Raw genomic sequence first — 20,332 nt, forward strand, 5'->3', positions numbered from 1 at the left:
TAGACTATCAGATTTAATACAGGAAAAAGTGGAACTGGTTACTGACCTGTTGACATTTAACATATATAATCCTTTGTCTTGAATTTTGTTTATTGTACTGTTTCCCTCTACTTGCACACTTAAGTTTTCTGAGCTCTCTGAATTTAGAAAAGGAAAAGATCTCTTTCTCTCAAATTTTTGACAGATTGCAACTTTAGAAACTGATAGAGGTTGCAGGAATTTCAGTTGTTTTCTCATTGTTGTCAGACATACAGTGACCTCTGCTTCTTTTGTCATGCAACATTATTCTCTTTATGTGATATTTAGCTCAGCGTTCAGGCCTCCTGTAGATTCCATTTTTGGCAGAGCAAGGTCATGCTCTTTTCTGTTGCTTGGTTGTGGAGATTCAATTGACATGAGCCAAGAGAGACTGCAGCAGTGTAAGGAGTGTGGTACCTTCTGGGGCCAAGTCTAGTGTTGGGCCCGTTTGGATGACTTTCATCCAAAAGCTTTCACTGCTTTGGTGTTGCCTAATGTGCCAAGTGCAAGTATTCAGGGAGGTCACCGTCAGGATATGTGGCAGAGAAGAAAGTCATGGTATGTCAGGCACATGCATAAGAAATCAGGAATTGCAGAGACATGTGAAATGGATGCTGATAACATCAACTTTGCATTCAGTGCTTGGTCTGATCATCTCTATCACAGTAAGAAAATCCATAGCCACTCTACATAGTACCCCAAATTAGTAAAAAAACCCTGAGGTTTCTTTTCTCAGAAAAGTGGCCAGCTTGAAATACACTTCATCAAGCATCAGTCTTTTTCTCCACATTGGCAAATCAATTATTTTAGCATGATGTTAGCCACTTGTTTACCTTAAGCAGCAGCTTTGTTACAGCAGAGAAAATGGTGACCTTGTTTCATTCCCTGTGTACTGCCTAACATTGCTGTCATGGTTTAGCTCTGGGTCTACTAACAGCTGAGAGAGCCTCAGGATTCCTTTCAAACCAGTTGTCTATGGTGCTGTTTATGTTTTGTGTATTTTTGCTATGCAATTTTTCCTATATTGTATCTGGCTTCATCTTCTTGGTGAGTTACAGCATTTCTTTTTCTCCCTACAGTTAATAGCATGAGTCTGTGGAACACAGATTCTTTAACAAATGTCCAGTACCAGGTAAACTCTGACGCAGCTCTGACATGGCACCAGGCAAGAAAAAGCTGTCAACAACAGAAGGCAGAGTTATTAAGCATCACAGAATTACATGAACAAACATACTTGACAGGTAGGGTAACATTATCCAGCAGTTTTTTAAAGAACTGTATTATTGCAACAGTGACACATATAGTGTGTTCCATCTTGAAAATTTATGTTTGTTCAATTCTGGTAATTGGTAGATATAAATTGTTATCTTGAATGATTCAGCTGGGAATATAGGACAGATAATATTTGTCTTGATTAAATATTACCATAAACTTACAGTAACATAAAAAATACAATAATTAAGTAATGCAAGCAATAAAGAATGAATGTTGGAATGCAGAAAAATGCAAAATAGTTTGTAAGCCAAAAATGCAGATACCAAGACTGTATCCTTTTTGCATTCTTTTTGTTGTGTGTACTAGTCAGCAGTTTTGGACTATCTCACTAAAGGCATTGCATCATCAGTATGTGCTAAAATATGAAAAGAAAGGAAAAAGAACTAATAAACACAAGGACTCACAAATAATCTCTTCTAGTTTCAATCTTCTTCAGTGTTTTTTGAAGTAATTTCCAAACTTGTCCTGTGAGAAAATTCTGAATTTGTGCTTGAATACATTTACATTTCACAATGAGTCTCCTCTTTATTACCTTCTTAGCCTCTGCACACACATAAAATAGCCTACTAATTAATCTATTAAATAGATTATAAAATATTTGGAATATATTACATCAGTTGAAAAAAACCCCAACTATTCTATGCCATATTCTTCTCTGTAAATTTATGTCAGAGGATTAGAGAATGGTTTGGGTTTGAAGGACCAGTTCAAGAACATCTAGTTTAGCATCCCTGCCATGGAATGGGACATCATGCATTAGACTAGGCTGCTCAAAGCCCCCTCTAGCCTGAGCTTGAACACTTCTAGTGATTGGGATCAACAGTTCCCCTGGGCAATCTCTTCCAGTGCCTCACCATCCTAATTGTAAAAAGTTTCTTCATTATGTCCAATCTAAATCTAATCTTTCATTTTTAAACCATTGTCCCTTGTCCTGTCACTACAAGCCCTGATAAAAAGTCTTCCTCCAATTTTTTACAAGCTATTTTTATATATTGAAAGGCCTTGATAAGGTCTCCCCAGAGCCTTCTCTTCTCCCAGCAGAACAGTCCCAATCCTCTCAGCCATTCTTCACAGGGATGTTCCAGCCCTCTGATGAATTTTCGTGCCTCCTTCTGGGCTGTGAGTGCACACTGCAGGCTCATGTTCAGCTTTTCATCCACCAGTAGTCCCAAGTCCTTCTCTGCAGGGCTGTTCTCCTTAGTTCATATTGATGTTGTGAATTTTCATGACCCAGGTAGAGGACCAGGTGCTTGGCCTTGTTGAAATTGAAGTTCACATGTGCCCACTCCTCAAGCCTGTCGGAGACACTCTGGTTGCCACCCCTTCCCTCAAGTGAATCAAATGCACCACTCAGCTTGGTGTCACCTGCAGACTTGCCAAGGGTGCACCCAATCCCACTGTCTATGTGACTGACAAAGATATTCAATAATACCTGTCCCCATATAGATCAGTTGTTACTATTTTCTATCTGGACATTTGACCACTGAGAGTAACTTTTTGGATGCAAACACTCAGCCAATTCCATCAACAAAATCCATATTTCTCCAATTTAGAGGAATGATAAATGTGCTTTTATTGCTATGAACAGTCTGTTCTGTCTAAACTTTTGTTTTCAATTTAAGGATTTGGTCAAAACATGGGTCTTTTTTTTTTAACTGAGTGTGATGAAATCGTTGAAATTAACTCTCAAGGGAACAAACTGGCACTAACACAGGAGTGCGTTAATAGTAGGTGTGTTTTAAATGCAAACTAATAGATATGGCTGCCAAACGTATGTGAAGATCAGTTTTTCGTTATGCAACTACCCTGGCAGTAGCAGAATTTCCTGTCATGCTCAGTTCTTGATTGTCTTAACCACAACTTATTTGTACAGAAGTACTAGAACGTGTTAATGTGTTGGCGCCAAACCAGGCTTTAGTATGACATTCCAGTGCTTTCTGGTACTTAACAACCTCTCCTTATAAGTTTGCCAGGCTTCAAGTCCTGCCCACAATCATAGTGTCAAAGACAACTAAGAATTGCAACATCTTGGCATGATGCCGCCATCAGTAGAAGCAGAAACAAATAATACATATTGCATAATGATTTTCTGTGAACTATGAAGAAACACATTTAATTTAAAAAAATCAGCAGTCCACCAGTTGGGCTTCCAAGTCTTATATGAAAGACAGAGACAGACAACTGAATAATAATGACTATAAATAATGCTAGAGAATTCAGCAGGGCCATACATAACCATGGTATTTCTATATGCTTTTCAAAACTACAGCAAAAAGTTTGAACTGGTTTTTGAAGCCTGACTTATTATTGGCTATAGAACTGAAATGAGATCAGTCTGAAAAGTGCATAAGATATGCTGTTAAAAAGATGATGTTTGCAATGATTGCATTTTAATGTTTTTTGATAAAATGATAAGAGGTTTTTTGCAGTATTTTGTACATTTGAAACTCACACTTGTTAATTTTATGAGAGAGAAAATACACACTGGGAAACTTCACATTTCATTTTAAAAAACTCATTTTTGGTTTTGTGACCTTTTGTGCAATGTTATCAGTTTAATATTCTATAATTCTGGAAAGAATTGTTTCATGTTTGTGATCATTAATTTTGAAAGGAACATGTAGAAGAGTAATTTTGTTTTCTGTTGTAATAAAATTCTCCAAACTTCAAAATGTGAAAATTCTAAAACAAAAGTGGCCCTTGTAAGCTGACATGTTTTACAGATTTAGCAAAGCCACCTTAACTAAAATGGTAAAAGTTGTTAAAACTTGTATTGGAGAAGAGTAGAAGCAGATGGTTTAACTAAAATTCAGCTCTCAAATATTGAGAAAGTGTTTACTCCTGCTGTGGACTTCCAGTATCTCTCTCTGTCTCTGTTACTTAGGTTTGACTCTCACACTGAGTTCAGCTCTCTGGTTTGGTCTTAACAGTTTGAATTTCAACAGTGGATGGCAATGGGTTGGTGGTGCTCCTTTTCGATACTTAAATTGGGTTCCAGGTAAGGTTAAGTATGTTGTTACTCAGTTTAAAAATTTGGTCATTTTGTACCATATTTCTTTTCTAGCACTCTATTCCCCTGTAATTATTGAGCTTGTTTTGATGTTGAAAGATCCTGACTGTGACTATAAACACTATGAGTAATGGTCCTTATTCTATTGATGTACACTGGGCTTAATTTGTTGTTCATAATGGAAATGGCATCCTCATAATCCAGAGGAAAATTTTAAAAGTCACCTATTGACACTTCATTTGTATATCTTCTTAATTTACCGTATTTCTATACAAATACTGAATAAATCTGATGCTAGAGATGTCTTCATTCATGAGACTAGACTGATCAGTGGTGGTTTTTGTTTGTTTGTTTGGTTTTCTTTAAATTCTTTTCCAATTTGTTTTGGTTATTTGCTTAAAGAATAGATTTTCATTTTCATTTGGGATTAACCTACTCCCAGCACTAACACATATCAAACCGAACATGTTAGTTGAGTCTAATTTGAAGGAAGGCAAGGTACTTCAGACCTGTAGCTGCAATGCTGAATTCTGATGCCATTATTACAGAGTTCAGATGAGCTTTAGCATCTGCTCACACAATGAAGAAGAGCTGTATCTCTGGTTTGATGTTCAGAGTGTCTGTGTTAAGGTGTCTTTTCGGAGGACTCTTGCCATGTTCCTTTGTGCTGGCTATTCAGGAAGCTTTTGGAGACTGATTAAAAGGAGAAGTCTGAAGTTATGCAGTGTAAATGCTCTTTATCTTCATCACATGTATTTAACTATCAGTAATGCTCCACTGTATCACCCGGTGCCTTCCTTGCATAGGAAAGGCCAAAAACACATTTTAGGTGGACAAACTTCCTGAGTAGGTAAGCTTTGAGGAGTGAATTCAACTACTTTATAAATAGCTCTCCACTGGAGTGAGCACACAAGGCAAACAGATGGGCTGAACTGCAAGTTGCTGTGAAGGTATTTGTAGGTCTGTCATCCAAATGCACTGATAAGCATCTGCGCGTAATGAGGAGTGGGGGACAACTGACTGTGAGATGGAGCTGAAGCAGCAAGGGGAGATGTTCCTGGCTGTTAAAACTGCAGACTCTCAGCTGTCCTGTAAAGAATCAGCTGGGTTTTGGTGTAGCAAAAATGAACTCAATTTGTCTTTAACTTTTTATGTTCCCTAATTTCATTCTCAGATAATACTCTACTCTTATATTCATATATCCTATTTTATGTTTCTGATATCTCCTTCATGAATTTACACTGGTCTACATAGCCTACCTCTGTCTCATCCTGTTACGCTGGATGTTCAAGAACTGGCTGTTTTTTCACTAGCATATTTTAATGTAATGCATGGAAACTTCGTATTTTTCCATCTCGTTAGCCCTAAATAAATAGCAGAAAAAAAGGGGAAATGTTATCAATGTTTAAATTAAAATTATTCTGCTTAGAAATCTGGGAGAGCTACCATGCCAACAGATGAACTTCTTTTGTGCATGAAAACAATTTAAATTTGTATTTTGGAAGTAAGCATATCTTTTTCTCCTATGGGAAGAAGATATAACATGACTGCATATATGGGACTAACTGTAATCTAAGGTAATGAAATTATAATGATATAACGAAATTTTCAGTGAACAATCTTCCGCACTAAAAATATTGTTTTACTGTGTTTATTTCTGAGTCCTTCTGATCTTTTTTTATGTAGTATAGCGGCAAGTGTTCAGAAATTAAAGAAAAAACATGTTACCTTTAAAATATTAGGTCAGATCTTGAAAAGTTTATCTGATTTATTGCAGAAATTTATTCTGTTCTACAGGTTCTACTCTTCTTTGAGATGTTTGTGTTAGTGCTAATGCTAATCTTCAACTGAAAATATCCAAATATCCTGCCATTGTCAAATTGTTTAGACAAGTGGACAAGAAGTTCACATTAGCAAAAAAATTACTTACTATTTTTCTTATACCAAGTGCATAATATGACTAGCTTACTGAATAGTTTTTTCACCTAGAGACTGTCCTCTGGAGTTTAGGCATTCCCCATTTAGAAATGGAAAAAGACCTAAAGAAAATAAATCCATGCACTGTAATACCTTCCATCAAGGCTTTGGACATGTGAAGAGGCTGTTAAAATGTGAATTTGCAGCTTGTGGTTGCTCTGAAAAAATCTCTTAAGGGAATGAACTTCCCCCTTCAGTCTGAAGGACTGTGGAGAATCACAATTGCCTGTATGTTAATGTATCTTTCACTTAAAGCATGGACCAGAATAAATGCAAGATTTGGGAGGGTAACTGCGTTTTGCTTATACTTTGTTGTTGTTATTGAGATTTGTGTTGGATTTTTTTTTTTTAAGGCCATCCTTCTCTAGAACCTGGAAGAATCTGTGGTGCATTAAATCCTGGCAAAGGTGCTAAGTGGGAGAACTGGGAATGTGATAGGAAACTTGGCTATATTTGTAAACGAGGAAATGCTACTTTAGAGTCTTTCATTATTCCTAAAGGTAGGTTTGATAATAAACCATCAACAAATAATTAATGACCAGTGGTTTTTATCCGTAATCTGAATAGGTGTTATTGCATGTGGTAAACTAAGCAAAGGACTTTGTGGACTGTGGTTTGATCAAATTTGCTGTAAAAGTGAACAGCGTGTACTTTCTTTTCACTGTGACCTCCCTATTTCCTGGGTAATAATCTTTCTTCAGAAATCTTGAGTTCTAAATTGCAAAATTGTGGAATTCTCTTTTCCAAAATGAAGCAGAACTGTCAGGTTTTGTGTATACATTAAAAAAAAAAATAATAGTTTTAAAAGCAGTGAAATTATCTGAAGCCAAATGTACACAATGAAACAAATCCATTTCTTCTTCCTCTAAGTTTTACTATTTATGAAAGTGAGTAAGTTTGTCAGTGCAAGCCAGTAGTGGACTAGAGGAATTCTTTAAAATTCTTTTGAGAGTTAGATGTTTTTAATATATTTATGTATCTTATAAATAGAGATAGAGAGAAACATTTATATAGAAATATTTATTTACACACATATAAATTTTTTAAAATTCTTTATGAAATTATTTAAATTGTTTATGTACAGACAGTTTTTCAGAAGAAATGTAATTCTGACACATGCCTAATGTACATAAGAAAGACAGAACAGGGATAAGATTTATTTATACCTGTTTCCTTATTTTCTCTTTGTGTACTATAGACACCTTGTAACTTATTTTTTGTTTCATCATTCCTTCTTTACAAGTTTCTTTCTTTTTCTAGGACATACCTGTCTCTCTTAAATCTGCTGATATTATTTTGCATAGGTTTTAGAAGCAGAAAGCTAAACTGCTCTTAGATTTCCAGTTCATTTATTAATATACATAATTACTGGCAAAACAGATGTTTTGCAAAATCAGTATTTGACATTTGGCTTAATAAAGAGTTAGGTTTTTTTAACATTTTTCCTGCTTTTGCCAATATAGAATCAGTCCAGTCAAAAACAATTAGGAAAGATGATTTGGCCTAATTTGTTGTGCTTTATTGTTAAGAGAAAAACCAACAAGATTGAGCTAGTGTCTTGTTAATTAAATATTGAAATAACTATTTAATATTTAATTAAATTAATACTTCAGTATTGAAATTAAGCATATTTTTTGCCTTAACTGAGAAAGACTTCAATGCATATTTATTATTTTTGAAATTAAGGTGTAAAGTTCAGTATAGTATTTGTATACAGGTGATACTCAAATAGTTCAATTTATATTGGTTGTATTAGGTCATTCAATTCCCTACTGCTTGTCTTTTCAGATTTCATACATCAGTTCTTAAACACTGATGCCTATAAATATACTATCAATTCAATACTGGCTGTTATATTATTTAGATTTAAATTTAGTTTTGGAGGGGGTCTAATGGCCATTACTTTCTTTTACACTGGCTTTTGATTCTCCCCCTTGTCTCTGCCCTACAGTTTACCAGTAATTTAGAGGAAGAGACAGAAATCTTCAGTTGAACAGAAATTGCTGAGTAAACATGGTGACAGATTAACCACTGGCAGTCGTTCACTTCATAAAATATTTTCCAGAATGTCCCATGGGGGGAAGTCATAAAAGGAGTAAGCATGGGATCATGCAAGATGTTAAGTGCCCTTAGTTTCTAAAAGCATAAAGGAAAACCCATGTGAGATTATATTTTCCTGACTAGGACTCCTGAGTCAGGAAATGAATTAATTGCAGATTCACACATGCTTAGTTATTCACTTGACAATAAACACAGAAGCAATCCTTTAAAATTTTAACCCTAGAAGTTACAATTGAGTCTAACAGAAGTTACAATATGAGGTCTGTGGGACAGAGAAACACCTTACAACAGAATATAATTTTCCTTATGTTAAAAAAAAAGTCAAGAAAAATTTTTACAGAACATTTTTTTTCATTATAGAAGTATTTTCACAAAGTGAACAGCTTCAGGGCCTTTTTTTTCTTTGCAGCAAGTGTTTTTTTCCAGCAGGGGGCCACATCATTTTATACATCAAAGTGATATAGAGTCTTAGGGCTACAGAGCATTTGCTCTGTAACACCGCAAAATAGATTGATAGGAACTAATAATAGTATTAATAGTATTAAATGGTAATTTCAACTGCAAAATGTGCTTATTTTTAAACTTTATTTTCTAAGGAAAGGCTTTCTGTCTGTCTACTTCCATCAAGTGACTGCCAAAATAGATTTCATTCCAAGCCAACAAGGTGTACTGATCTTAAAATATTGTTTCCAAATGTTTAATTAAACATTCAATTAGTGGAAATAAATTCTCTTACTGTTACTTTTGTGACTCTTGTGTGAGCTCTCTCTTATCAGACCACAGAGGATGGGTCTGAGAAAGAAGTTTGAATGTTTGAATCATGAGACAAACTTCAGCTAGTGCTTTCACCCTTTTAGTCACTCAGGGCAATCACTGAGATTTTCAAACCTCAGAAAGTCGAGCTTGTAATTTATAAAAGCATTTGCTCTCTGTTTGAGGAATAACCATTCTACATTTGTGGACCAGTAAATTCATCAGCTTGACATTTGGAATAATATTTTTTACACATTAATGTGATTTAATTTGTTACATCTTATTTGTTGTAGTTTGCATTCCTTCTTTTACTTAAGTCAAATGGGGTTCAGGAAATAATACTTGTTTGCATTAGGATGAAAAAGTAGAGTGTACGATGTCATGTATTTTCTTTAAAAGTAGAATAGGGAAGAACAAAGTTAATTTTTGCTGAGTAGTGGAAATGAAGAACTGAAGAGTTTCTCTTACTAAGAAATCCCCAGCAATGTAATTCAATAAGACTTACACCAAAGAAACAAGACCATCAAGTGCTTCTCTTGTTTTGTGGCTTGCAACCAATTCCCTGGTGTTACTGGGTCTACAAGAGAAAGCTTTTTCCTGCCCTTCCATAGCTGCTTTAGTGTTTACAGGAATACTCTTGGAGTCTCCACTGACTTGATAGAGACACTCTGGAATCCCTGAGGAATAAATACCTCTGTGACTCTCTGTAGCCACGTCTGAAGCACTGATTTTTGTTCTATCCAGCGTTTGCAGTTTGCAGAAGGGTGTGCTGAGTGTGTTGGAGGTGCATATTCTCTGACTTACAGCGAAGCGCTATGAAATGCTTATACTCAGAGCTGAGACCAGGCACAGGACAAATTAGGCAGCTAACCTAATTAGGTAGACTAACCTCTGCAACAGCATTTACCACCTCTGTGCTCTCTTGTTTCTCCCAACATCACCATGTACATCCCGTTCTTTTTTCCAGGGTACCCTCGCTCTCTGTTCCAGTTCTTTCTCTCTTTTGGCAGAATTGAGGGCTCTGACTAGAGCTCTGAGCCCCTTGTCCTGGGGGACAAAAAGTTTGGTTTTATTTAAACTTTGTGAGAACATACTAGCATTTTTTAGAGGCAGGTGTGAAACAGCAGACAGAGTTTCTATTAGAAATGTGTGTTGTGACACTAAGTATCTATTAATCATCATCATGTTCCAGTTGGAACAGGATATGTAAGTGTAACCTAGGCCTGACTGGTCATGACTTTGGATGCCTATTTAAATATTTCTACAGAACATACCCCCCCTATTATGCACAAACACATTGCTTCTTCTGACATAAGTTTTTGGGCAGAAGAATTTTTGAAAATCTGCTGTCCTTGTTCTACTCTATATATTGGTGTTTGCTAAACCCATCTGCTGATTATAAATAAAGAAATGCAAGATTCAGAATTTGTTTCTACAACAGCAATACTCTGTTTATTATATGTTCTGGTGGCACTCCTCCTAAGGCTGAATTGTTTGCCAAACAGCATGTGCTTGTTGGCAATACTCTAGTGCTGTTCTGCTGAACTTCTAAAAGCAAATTTTAAGCATAAATAATTTACTTTACCAGTATAATTTTCTCAATGAAGCTTCTGTAAAGGATTACTAAAAGTAGTATTCTTATTTGGGTTCTCTTGTGATTCTGTAGAATTAGTTATTTCTTGTTTCCTAGCCTAGCAAATAGGGCTAATCGTTAAAATGCATTAGTTTTGGGGGAAAAAAATTACCCTCAAAAATATGCATTGTAAACCCAGGTCCTTAACAGATAGCTTACAGCACAGAGGTTGAAGAGAGATGGTGACATGAGTGTAGAAAAATTATAAAGCACTGCTCTTCAGACCTTACATTTTAGTATGTATATATGCATGCATATAAAAGTCAAAACTGTTCTATCTTTTTGCAAGTTACAAGTACTTGTTTGCAACTGTAGCATTCTTTAAAAACAATCTGGGAGTTTCAACTTTTAATTATTCATGCAGATTATTATTCCTGCACATATTTGTTGTCTCTGCTGTTGTTCATGAAGAAAATATATGATAAATATTTTTTGTTAAATATTTCCTTACATGATGTTTAGTCTTGCGTTAAGAATAGAATTCCGAAATCTTTCATGGCAATTTTTCTTTTCAGAGACTAATGTACCTATTAGGTGTCCTGATCAATGGATGTCATATGCTGGTAACTGTTACATAATTCATAGGGACCCCAAAATATGGAAAGATGCCTTAACATCTTGCAGGAAAGAGGATGGAGATCTGGCGAGCATCCATAATGTTGAAGAATACAGCTTTGCTATTTCTCAGCTTGGGTACCGTGAGTATTTTTTCATAATAACATACACACACACAAACACACACATAAATATATATATATATATGTATATTTATACTAAGTAAAGAAAGTGTTTTGAATATGTCTTACCTGTTAAAAAAAAAAATTGCCCTGATCACAGGGTGCAGAAGGAGTTAAGTTTAAAAAATCATTGTAAGAAAAAACAAACAATAAGAGCACAAAACCCAAACAGACTTTACCATCACAGAAAAGCTATGGTCAATGATGTGAGCTGCATAATCCCCAAATGCCTATTTCTTAGTGCCTGGTTCTGCCTCTCTTTGTACAGATTAAAAAAAATTTCAACTTTTTCAGAAGCTGAAAGGATTTTTACTATTGATCTGCAAAAATAAATGAGGGTAAGCAAAGTCTCCTGGTCAAAGACAGTTTGGGAAGAAGAGGGTCCTATTACCGGCACTGCCATGTCCTTAGTTTTCAAGTCACACTGCTTGTGTTTCTTCTGAGAAAGGAAGCTGTGTGTCCCAGCACATGTTTTCAGATGTGCCCCACACTAAATATAGTACTTAGGTGCTTGCTTTCTGAGGACACATTTGAGCTGTTGCAAGGCAAGTTAGACTGCAGATGCCATGTGTTCATTAGGGAAAATGCAACCATGCTGACACTGAGGCAGTTTAATGGTTGCTATTGCTTCACATGAACCTGCTTTTGCATGTAGGGTCAGTTACTGCTTTTTGATGGGAGGAGCATGTTCATGCCTTTGTATACTTCTCTGCAATCATTGATCCTATGTATGCTTTTAGTGCCAGGTAAGAGTGACTTAGTTTATCCTTCACTGAAGGTGCAGCAATCTGCTTTGAGCTCCAGTGTGACAGCAGTCTTGGAGAGACAATCATAAAAGAGCTGATATGCTTCACCTTTGTATCCTAGCCAACTCCATGGCAACTTGTGCTTATCTTCATATTACTGAAAGAGTGCTTTGTTGTTCTTTCATAAACAACATGAAACTTTCTTTCAAAAGAAATTATTAGGAAAGGTGAGGCCTCTTGATGAGACATTAGGACATTTGAAAGAAGTTAGTTGTATTTTCACATTACATCTTGGTAGTAGGTTATTTCATAGTTTAATGCCTTCTACAAAGACCTTTCCTGAACTGACTATGCTGCACTGATTTTGTAGAAGTAAGTGTTTCTGAAAGGCAAATAGTCCTTAAGGAAACCAGGCTTCTGACATATGGCACACTAGCTGCAACAGACTATTTTGAAAGCATTCTTTTCAGAGGAGTAAAACTGGAACAACTAAAGAAACCTTTTGCAGTAGTTTATGACTGTATGAGATTACCCTTGTTCACCACTGAGAGGAGAACACCACATATTGCAGTGCCTGGAAAATCTTGTCTGCATCAGAACTCTGCTGCAATAAGTGCTGTACAGAAAGAACAGAAGTCTATCTTTGTGCCAAACTGTTCACAGTCCCATCATAAAACAAAGGAAGAACGGGTACAATGAGATGAGTATTGTCATGGTAGCTGAGCTTTTGTTGTCATCACCCACAAAGGAGAACTTTAGAGAGGAACATGAAGAATAAAGAAGTGCATTCTGGATGTTTACACGGAAGTCCAGCATGTGATATGGCACAATGTGGCGAAGTGCATAACTGAGAATGGGAAGCAGCTTTACAAATGGCTGGAAAAAAAGAATCTTGGTGTTTAGTCAGCCAGCTGTAGAGATGATTGCAAAAAACCAGCAGTTCTTCTAGTGCTTTGTAGGAAAAGACACCACAGATTTGCATAACTTATTCAGATGACTTTGATGTAGTTATTTCATGAAAGAATGCTGTTTATTGTTTGTATTACCTGGTGTGAGCCCACCACAGTAGGAGTTCTGGGCATTGATGAGGCCTCTGCTGTGCTAAGTGCTCAATAAATAAAGACAGAAAGATTTTAAGAGATAATTAAACAAGAAATAAATTAGAGAGCTTGGATGGCAGTAGCCAAGGAGGAACTGAGATCATGATGGACAGTGGAATTGGAACAATTTTCAATTGTGTTAGCAGAGGAGAGTTTAAAGGGGGGTACTAAGATGTAATTTTGGGGGACTTCTGAACATGAAGAGCAGTCTGGAAGAAGAGTCAAAGGGGCCTGTTTGAAAATGGAGCCTGATGTCCTGTGAATCTGAGTGTTCCTTACTGCAGGATAGATGGTAAGAACATTATGGATGAGCTATGAGTGCTGATCATACTTAGATATAATAAAGACAGGAGAGGCAAGGGAGAGAAAGAGAAAGGAGACTTGACTCTGTCCTTAAAGTGACAAGGTGGGAGGGTGATCTTTGCAGCAGCTTGGTTCATCAAAATGGGAAGTCTTCATGTTCCAGAACTAGCAGATGGGAGAAATCAAAGGACAGTTTTAGGTTATGGGGATATCTAGGGAAACCTCAATCTGAAATGTGTTAATCAGAAAGGATTGCCTTGGGGACAATGACTTTTACCTTTTTTACTGCCACTTCTGTTGCTAGGGACAGCAGCAACAGAAAAGAAGTGGTTGCAGTTCCATTGAGAGACCTGCTCCTGCAACCGATGACTTTTGGGTGGGCTTCTGTTTTTAATTTCCATGGCTGATTTCATTGTCAGGTTGACTGTGGTCAGTCTGGATAGAGTGCATTAGAGGAAGATGTATGCAAGAACTTTGATAACAAACTGAATAGTAAAAAACTTCAAGTGCTGTAGATGAGTTGTAGAAATACAAGGTCATAAGCAAAGGAAAAAACTCTTAAGAAGTAGTCTCCATATCCTTTATGAAAAATACTTATAATATCAAGTAATTAATATTTTTCTTGGAAAGACTGCTATCTAAGGAAAGGACTGTGCATGTAGCTGCTCAGTGTGGTCTGAGTCATAGTGCTGTGAACAAAAGGAAACAGCTGCTGCCTTTAGTATAAGCTGGATAACAGACTACAAATAAATAATAAAATGATATTTTAAAAAGTGCCAATTGTGCTGAATAAAATCTTTTCTAGAGAGGAATACCCTTTGATGATGATGGAGTTCAGACTAATTATAAATGTCTGATTTTTAATCCTCCTTATTCAAATAGTTTATTCAGAACAAAACTAGGTATGAACATTACAGTAGCAATGTGTTAGAGAGGAGGATTTTAAACACAGACAAATAAACCTCTCAGAAACAGCTGCTGTGAAATAACATTCTTGATCAGTCCTGCACTTTTCTTCCAGACAAAAAACAGCAGCTAACTCCTTTAACTGTAAAGTGAAAAAAGTGCAACAACTACATGAATTTCATTTTGCTCTGAAATGAGATAAGATATAGGAACACGTAATGGGAATATTTGCAAGTACTCTGATTGTCAGCTCTAAAAGACAATGCTGGGTGTCTGAGCATTAGAAAATAGGACACTTCTTTCTCCACTACACTAGAAGCAGGAGGAAAAAGGGAGGCAAAATTTTATTTAGGTGTTTATTCATATCTTGTTACAAGATTTTTGAGTTGGAAAAAAAAATTAACCTAGTTGTGTTGCAGTATAATTCAACAAAGAGAGTATTTTGGCTGTTTTATGCAAAGTTAAACATTGTTATTGTACTGCCACTCTGGAGAGTGGTCTTTGCTGGTGACTGGAGTAAGTATATGAGGAATAGTTTGACATCTTTATGAAACTAAGAGCCTTAAATTCCTGTGACTGCCTTTTAAACTTCCTGAGAATACATTATTTTCTCTTACATGAAGGTGAAAGTTCATATCATAAAGAAGAACTGTCATCAGCCTTGTTAATTGTATGTTTTAGAACCAACTGATGAGCTGTGGATTGGGTTGAATGACCTCAAGGTTCAGATGTACTTTGAATGGAGTGATGGGACACCTGTCACCTACACCAAGTGGCTTCATGGAGAACCCACTCATGCAAACAAGAGGCAAGAGGACTGTGTCGTTATGAAGGGAAAGGTAAAGTCATATAGTTATTTGCTTAATTGGCTTATAGTTTCATTTGTCATCTGGGCTTTTTCCTATGCAAGTGTACAAAAATTTACTGTACAAATATTACTGCTTGAAGCAGCTATTTTAGAGTCTTTAAGGTATTACTTTTTCAAAAAAGGATCCCTGTTCAAGGTTGACAGAAAATTTCACTGCCTTCTGTGAGAAGCAGGCAGGTGGTGGCAAATTCCCCCAAGATCCCTATTTCTGGATTTCAGTTTGTGCACGTGGGCTTTTTAAAGAAACTTTTAATTACACTGTGAAGTACATGAACATGTAAATGATTTTCTTCAGAAAGCTACAAAGGCATTTTGGATATGTTTGGATTTTATCTGCTTTGACTGAATATGGGATTTAACTTAAAAAATGGCACTAACGTTGATGCTAAAAAAACTGTCTTTAGAAGAACACAGAAACCCTTGTTTAATTTCTTTTTAGGTAAAGTTATAAATCTTGGATCTAGGTGGTTTAGTTGTTACGCTTGTACCTGCACTGGATGTAAAGAACTGTGAGAAGAGTAGTTAGCAGTGGCATTAGTGAAGGCCTTTCCTGAGTGACTGTATCTGTGAATGACTGATGACCTAGGGACATTACAGAAACTGAGATAATACAAACTGAGATAATACATGGTATAGAAGTCAGTCTGTCTAATGTTACAAAATGGCATTTTTCTTTTTTGTGATAATTAAAAATATTGAACTTAACACCTCATTCAGGTTTACCTATTTTATCAGGAGGGAAAAATGTATATACTCATACCAAAGGTATTTTCTTATTTTGAAAAATTAAAACTTGACAGCTGTTCTCTTGCTACACTTTTGGTGAGTGCACTTATAAATTGAAGACAAGAGGAAGTTGCAGGGGACATAGAAGAGGTAACAGGTACAGGACTAGAAGAAAAAGGGACCACACCATCAGTTCCAGAAAGGAATGAGGAAGAGAACTAGAACAGCAACCTTGGGAGGGCAAAACCGCAGTAGTATCCATGGAAGAAGCAAGCCTGTGTAGGGTAGAGCATATTAATCTCCCAAAATTGAGCAGAGCTATCTGTATTTGTAGAGGTGTTCTCTGACTGGGCCAAAGTTCAGATCTACAGTTTTATTACTATATGAATTTAGCAGGGAGAAGTAACTTCACATGCACTCTGATGTCTCGAACGCTAGAATTTGATACATATTTTAGTGAAAAAATTTTGTACTGGTCAGAAGCATGAATAAAATTAGAATCTATTAACAATTCTTCTCCATTGTATTAGTGGGGGTGCTCTGGTGAGAAGAGCATAAATGTATATTTTTTCCATGACAACAAGGGCATGGTGCACATGGTAAATGAACTAACAGTCTTTTAAGGGTGTGAGGATTTTTGTGCTCTTGTTTGTGCTATGCCAGTGGTGGTTGAGAACATAGTAAATGTTTTGTCTAACAGAGTAGGGTCACACTATGGAAAGAAGCTGAGTGCTCAAATATGAGGGTCAGTGAACTAAGGTTGTAAATGGCAGTTGCTCCAAGGACTTTTATACTCGTCAAGGCTGGAGAACTTGCTCAGGCATGGGAGGTTTGTAAGGTAGCTGGCCTTGGTACATGTGGGCAGCGAGCAGCTAGGAGTACCTACTTGAAAGTAGCTAAAGGGCATAGGATGGTAGATGAGAGAAAATCTCAACTGTTGGTGTGAACTTTAGGGTTTATGATATTATACATGAAAGTATTGGTACAGGAAGTATGAGAGAAAGAGGCATTAATTAATTAATACAATGACCAGGGTCTCAAAGTGTTAAAATTTGGGCTTACTGGTCATATCCCATGTGCCGTGCTAAAAGTGCAGCATTCAGTGCAGCCAGATAACCCAGGACCGTTGCTCAGAAGCAGAGTTTCTGATGGCAGGCTGACATGCTTAATATTATGATCAACAACCACCTGAAAATACAGGTTTAGGGTGCTGGGCCTTGACTTTGGTAAGGGAGGACTCTATCCTCTGTTAGACCAAGCCTTCTCTTCCTTCACCTAACACAGTACCAGTCACTATTGAAGGATCCTGGGGTCCTGCAGCACTGAATGTATATTAAGACTTGTATCAAAACTTCAGAGGCCCTTTTAATTCCACCAGCAATAGATATATTTATGGCTGTATCTATAAATAAAAGTAGCAGCCTGCTCTTCCGTTCTGCTGCTTTAGAAGAGCTGTCATCCTTTCACTTGCATCAGCACTCAAAAGAATACAGAAACCATGATGTAGGTTTTGGCTTAAGAAATTCCATGGACTTTGTATTAGGTCATTATCTCTTGGAACCAGCCATCATCTGACCAAACAATGCATAACTATAAGTTGACCTTCCCTGTTTTTTGTTGAGGCTTGTATAACTAAGTACATATGTTCCATTCCTGATATCTTTTGATTGATGACTCCTTGGCTGAAGAAATCTGAAATCATCACTTATTTTAATGGAACAAAGCCCACCCCTGTCTATGACACCACTTTCTTTTTAAAGGAAGTGTTTGGGTTTAGTTGATGAGGAAGTAAGGGAACAGAGATACATTTGCAAAAGGCAGCTCATAAGACCTGGTAAGAAGTCTCTAGAAATTATTGCATGAATTTCCCACTGAAGATGCAGCTATGGAAAGGCAGCAAAGGATACTGCTGCAATTAGAGACTCCAAACTTCAAAGTAGATTCTCCTCTGTTGAAGAGGTCTAAAGGTTTTGAAAGTTTTTCTGATTTCTCTCAGTCTGAGAAGGTCAGAGTTTTGGGAGGTTATTTGAAGTGCCTACCACGTAATGAAACAGAAAGACATGGTAGGAGACAATGAGATGACCACCAATGGACTTACCTTGCAGTCAGCACAGGACAAACACAAGCACCATCTGAACATCCAAGGCTTTATTGTTTTTATTGTAGGCAGTAGTGTTGAGCTTTGGGAGAGTTTTTACCACAAGTGGGGTTTGTTGAGGCTCTTGAGGACTTAGCATATTGTGGCACAAGTGTCTCCGTATTACCATGATGATTATTTTACATTTCGGTGGGGGGATGTGTGTGTAAGAAATTGCCACCAACTGCTATGATTTTACCTTTACAAAAGTGGAGTCTTTAAGGCACAGGGGAGAGAGTCTTTTGCACACAGGTTTCTCTTCCTCTCCCAGTACCTTAGTTCCTCTGTTCAATCAAAATATATGTAAAACATATTAGGAACATGATGTGAGGTTTCTTGGTTTTTGTACAGCTCGCACTGAATGTCATTTTTTTCTTCTGAGTTTCTACTACGAGGAGTAACAATGTTAATTCTAACTTTGACAAAAACTTTTTACATCTGCAGTTTTATGTAAGTATTAGCTAAGGAATGTAGTCTTCTGGTTTGGGTTTTTTTTTTCTATTGCAGCTGTATTTCTATGGAGAGAGATGATATCTCCCTTTCTTCCTGCATGCTTATCGAATCAGTAGTCTTTGTAAAGATGGTATATTGCTGTCACCTTCAAGGGTTCACTTTTCAGAAGGGTAAATAATAAAAAAGGTGTAAGTCAGTGGTGAGTCAGCTCCAGAAGTGAAATTGAAATGAGGTTGAAATTAAGAACTGAACTTAAATGTAGTTTTTGCTTTTTTTAAAGGTATCAAAATAATTAAATACTTAAAAGCATAAAGCACCTTTTTTGAAAAGTAAATACCGCTTGACTGTGATGTTCTGTTCTTATGTACAGGATGGATTTTGGGCAGATTATTCTTGTGAAAAAAAAATTGGCTACATCTGTAAGAGGAAACCCATGTCAGATGGTCCTTCAGAAGAGGAAATCGTTGACATGGGCTGTCAGAGAGTAAGTGAAGAAAAAGCTGCCTGATTTGAATATGCTGCCAGGAATGATAACGAGGAGAAACTGTCACCTAGGTGACAGATAAAACAGGAAAAATGGGTTCTGTGTCGTCATCATCCTAAGAGTTTGTCTTCTCATTTTTTTGGCAGATGGCTTAGGTGATACATATGACTAAACCTAGTCAATGACTGTCATTTGGCTCTTGATACTTCTTTTCGTTTTCCAGAACTTAAGCCAAATTTCCAACCTGTTGTCCCTGCACCACACCATTTTTCCTCGGTTGGCATTCAAGCTTTCCTAAGGAGTTTTCCTGTACCAACAGTTGCTCTTCAGCTCTGCCTACAATTTTCTATAAAATTATTCACAGCAGGAAGAGTGTCCTTGTCTAGATACTGTTCTCAAGGCTTTACTGTGGTCTCTGGCAGTGCTCTCTACTTCGGAGAATTTGTTAGCAGTTCCCAAGTAAAATGAATCTCTTGTGCTCCTTCTGAACTGCCAACAGATCTATTGTTTACTTGGCAATGCTCACCTTCTGGTGACATAACACTCAGTATTTCTAAAAAAGCTACTGTAATTTGTTATGTAATAGGAAATATTACTGAGTTTTTGTCTTCCTTGAAGAAATTGCCTTTTCTCCCAATTCTGCTTTATATAGTTGCAGAGGAAGTCTTTGATGAATTATTACCAGTATTTGTAAAAGAGTACCTGGAATCCTTACAAATATTCAAATGTTGGAGAAGATAAAGAGTTCCTAATACTTATGGATGTTATCCTTGCCTACAGAACTACGTCCATACTCTTAGAAAAAAGTCTCTCATGAGTGAGAAGTTGAAAACCATCAGAAGAAAATTTGTGTGAATCGTGGCTGGTCACAGCAAATTCCTTTTCTGGAAGCATGTTCCTGAGTAAATGACATTTGAATGACAAAACATTAGGAGAGAGTGTTAATGTTAGTTAACAATAAACAAAGTTGTTGGAGGTGTCATTCCCTTTCTGAAAAATCAAGCTGAAATTTGCTTCTCAAGACTATGCTTATGATTGAGCAATGCCTGTGTGCTAGTTATAATCCTACACTGAGCACAAAAGGTGCACAGCCACGCCTCTCATGCCTTTGTAGGTGGAATGTACTGATTCACTAGATGTGAAAA

At 36.7% G+C, this 20,332-nt stretch overlaps 1 protein-coding gene across 2 annotated transcripts in view; it reads left to right on the forward strand.

Moving 5' to 3' along the window:
* Window positions 1-20,332, forward strand: part of LOC108498469 (macrophage mannose receptor 1-like) — a 55,784-nt gene that overhangs the window by 8,916 nt on the left and 26,536 nt on the right. For both annotated transcript variants that reach the window (XM_017817247.1, XM_017817248.1), the window contains exons 4-9: window positions 1,098-1,259; window positions 4,178-4,291; window positions 6,634-6,780; window positions 11,243-11,425; window positions 15,201-15,358; window positions 19,074-19,187. In XM_017817247.1, the coding sequence (XP_017672736.1) occupies window positions 1,098-1,259; window positions 4,178-4,291; window positions 6,634-6,780; window positions 11,243-11,425; window positions 15,201-15,358; window positions 19,074-19,187 (878 nt within the window). The remainder of the gene's footprint in view (window positions 1-1,097; window positions 1,260-4,177; window positions 4,292-6,633; window positions 6,781-11,242; window positions 11,426-15,200; window positions 15,359-19,073; window positions 19,188-20,332) is intronic.

This window comes from Lepidothrix coronata, unplaced genomic scaffold (assembly GCF_001604755.1).
Source record: "Lepidothrix coronata isolate B3197 unplaced genomic scaffold, Lepidothrix_coronata-1.0 Scaffold59, whole genome shotgun sequence".
Lineage (NCBI taxonomy): Eukaryota > Metazoa > Chordata > Aves > Passeriformes > Pipridae > Lepidothrix > Lepidothrix coronata.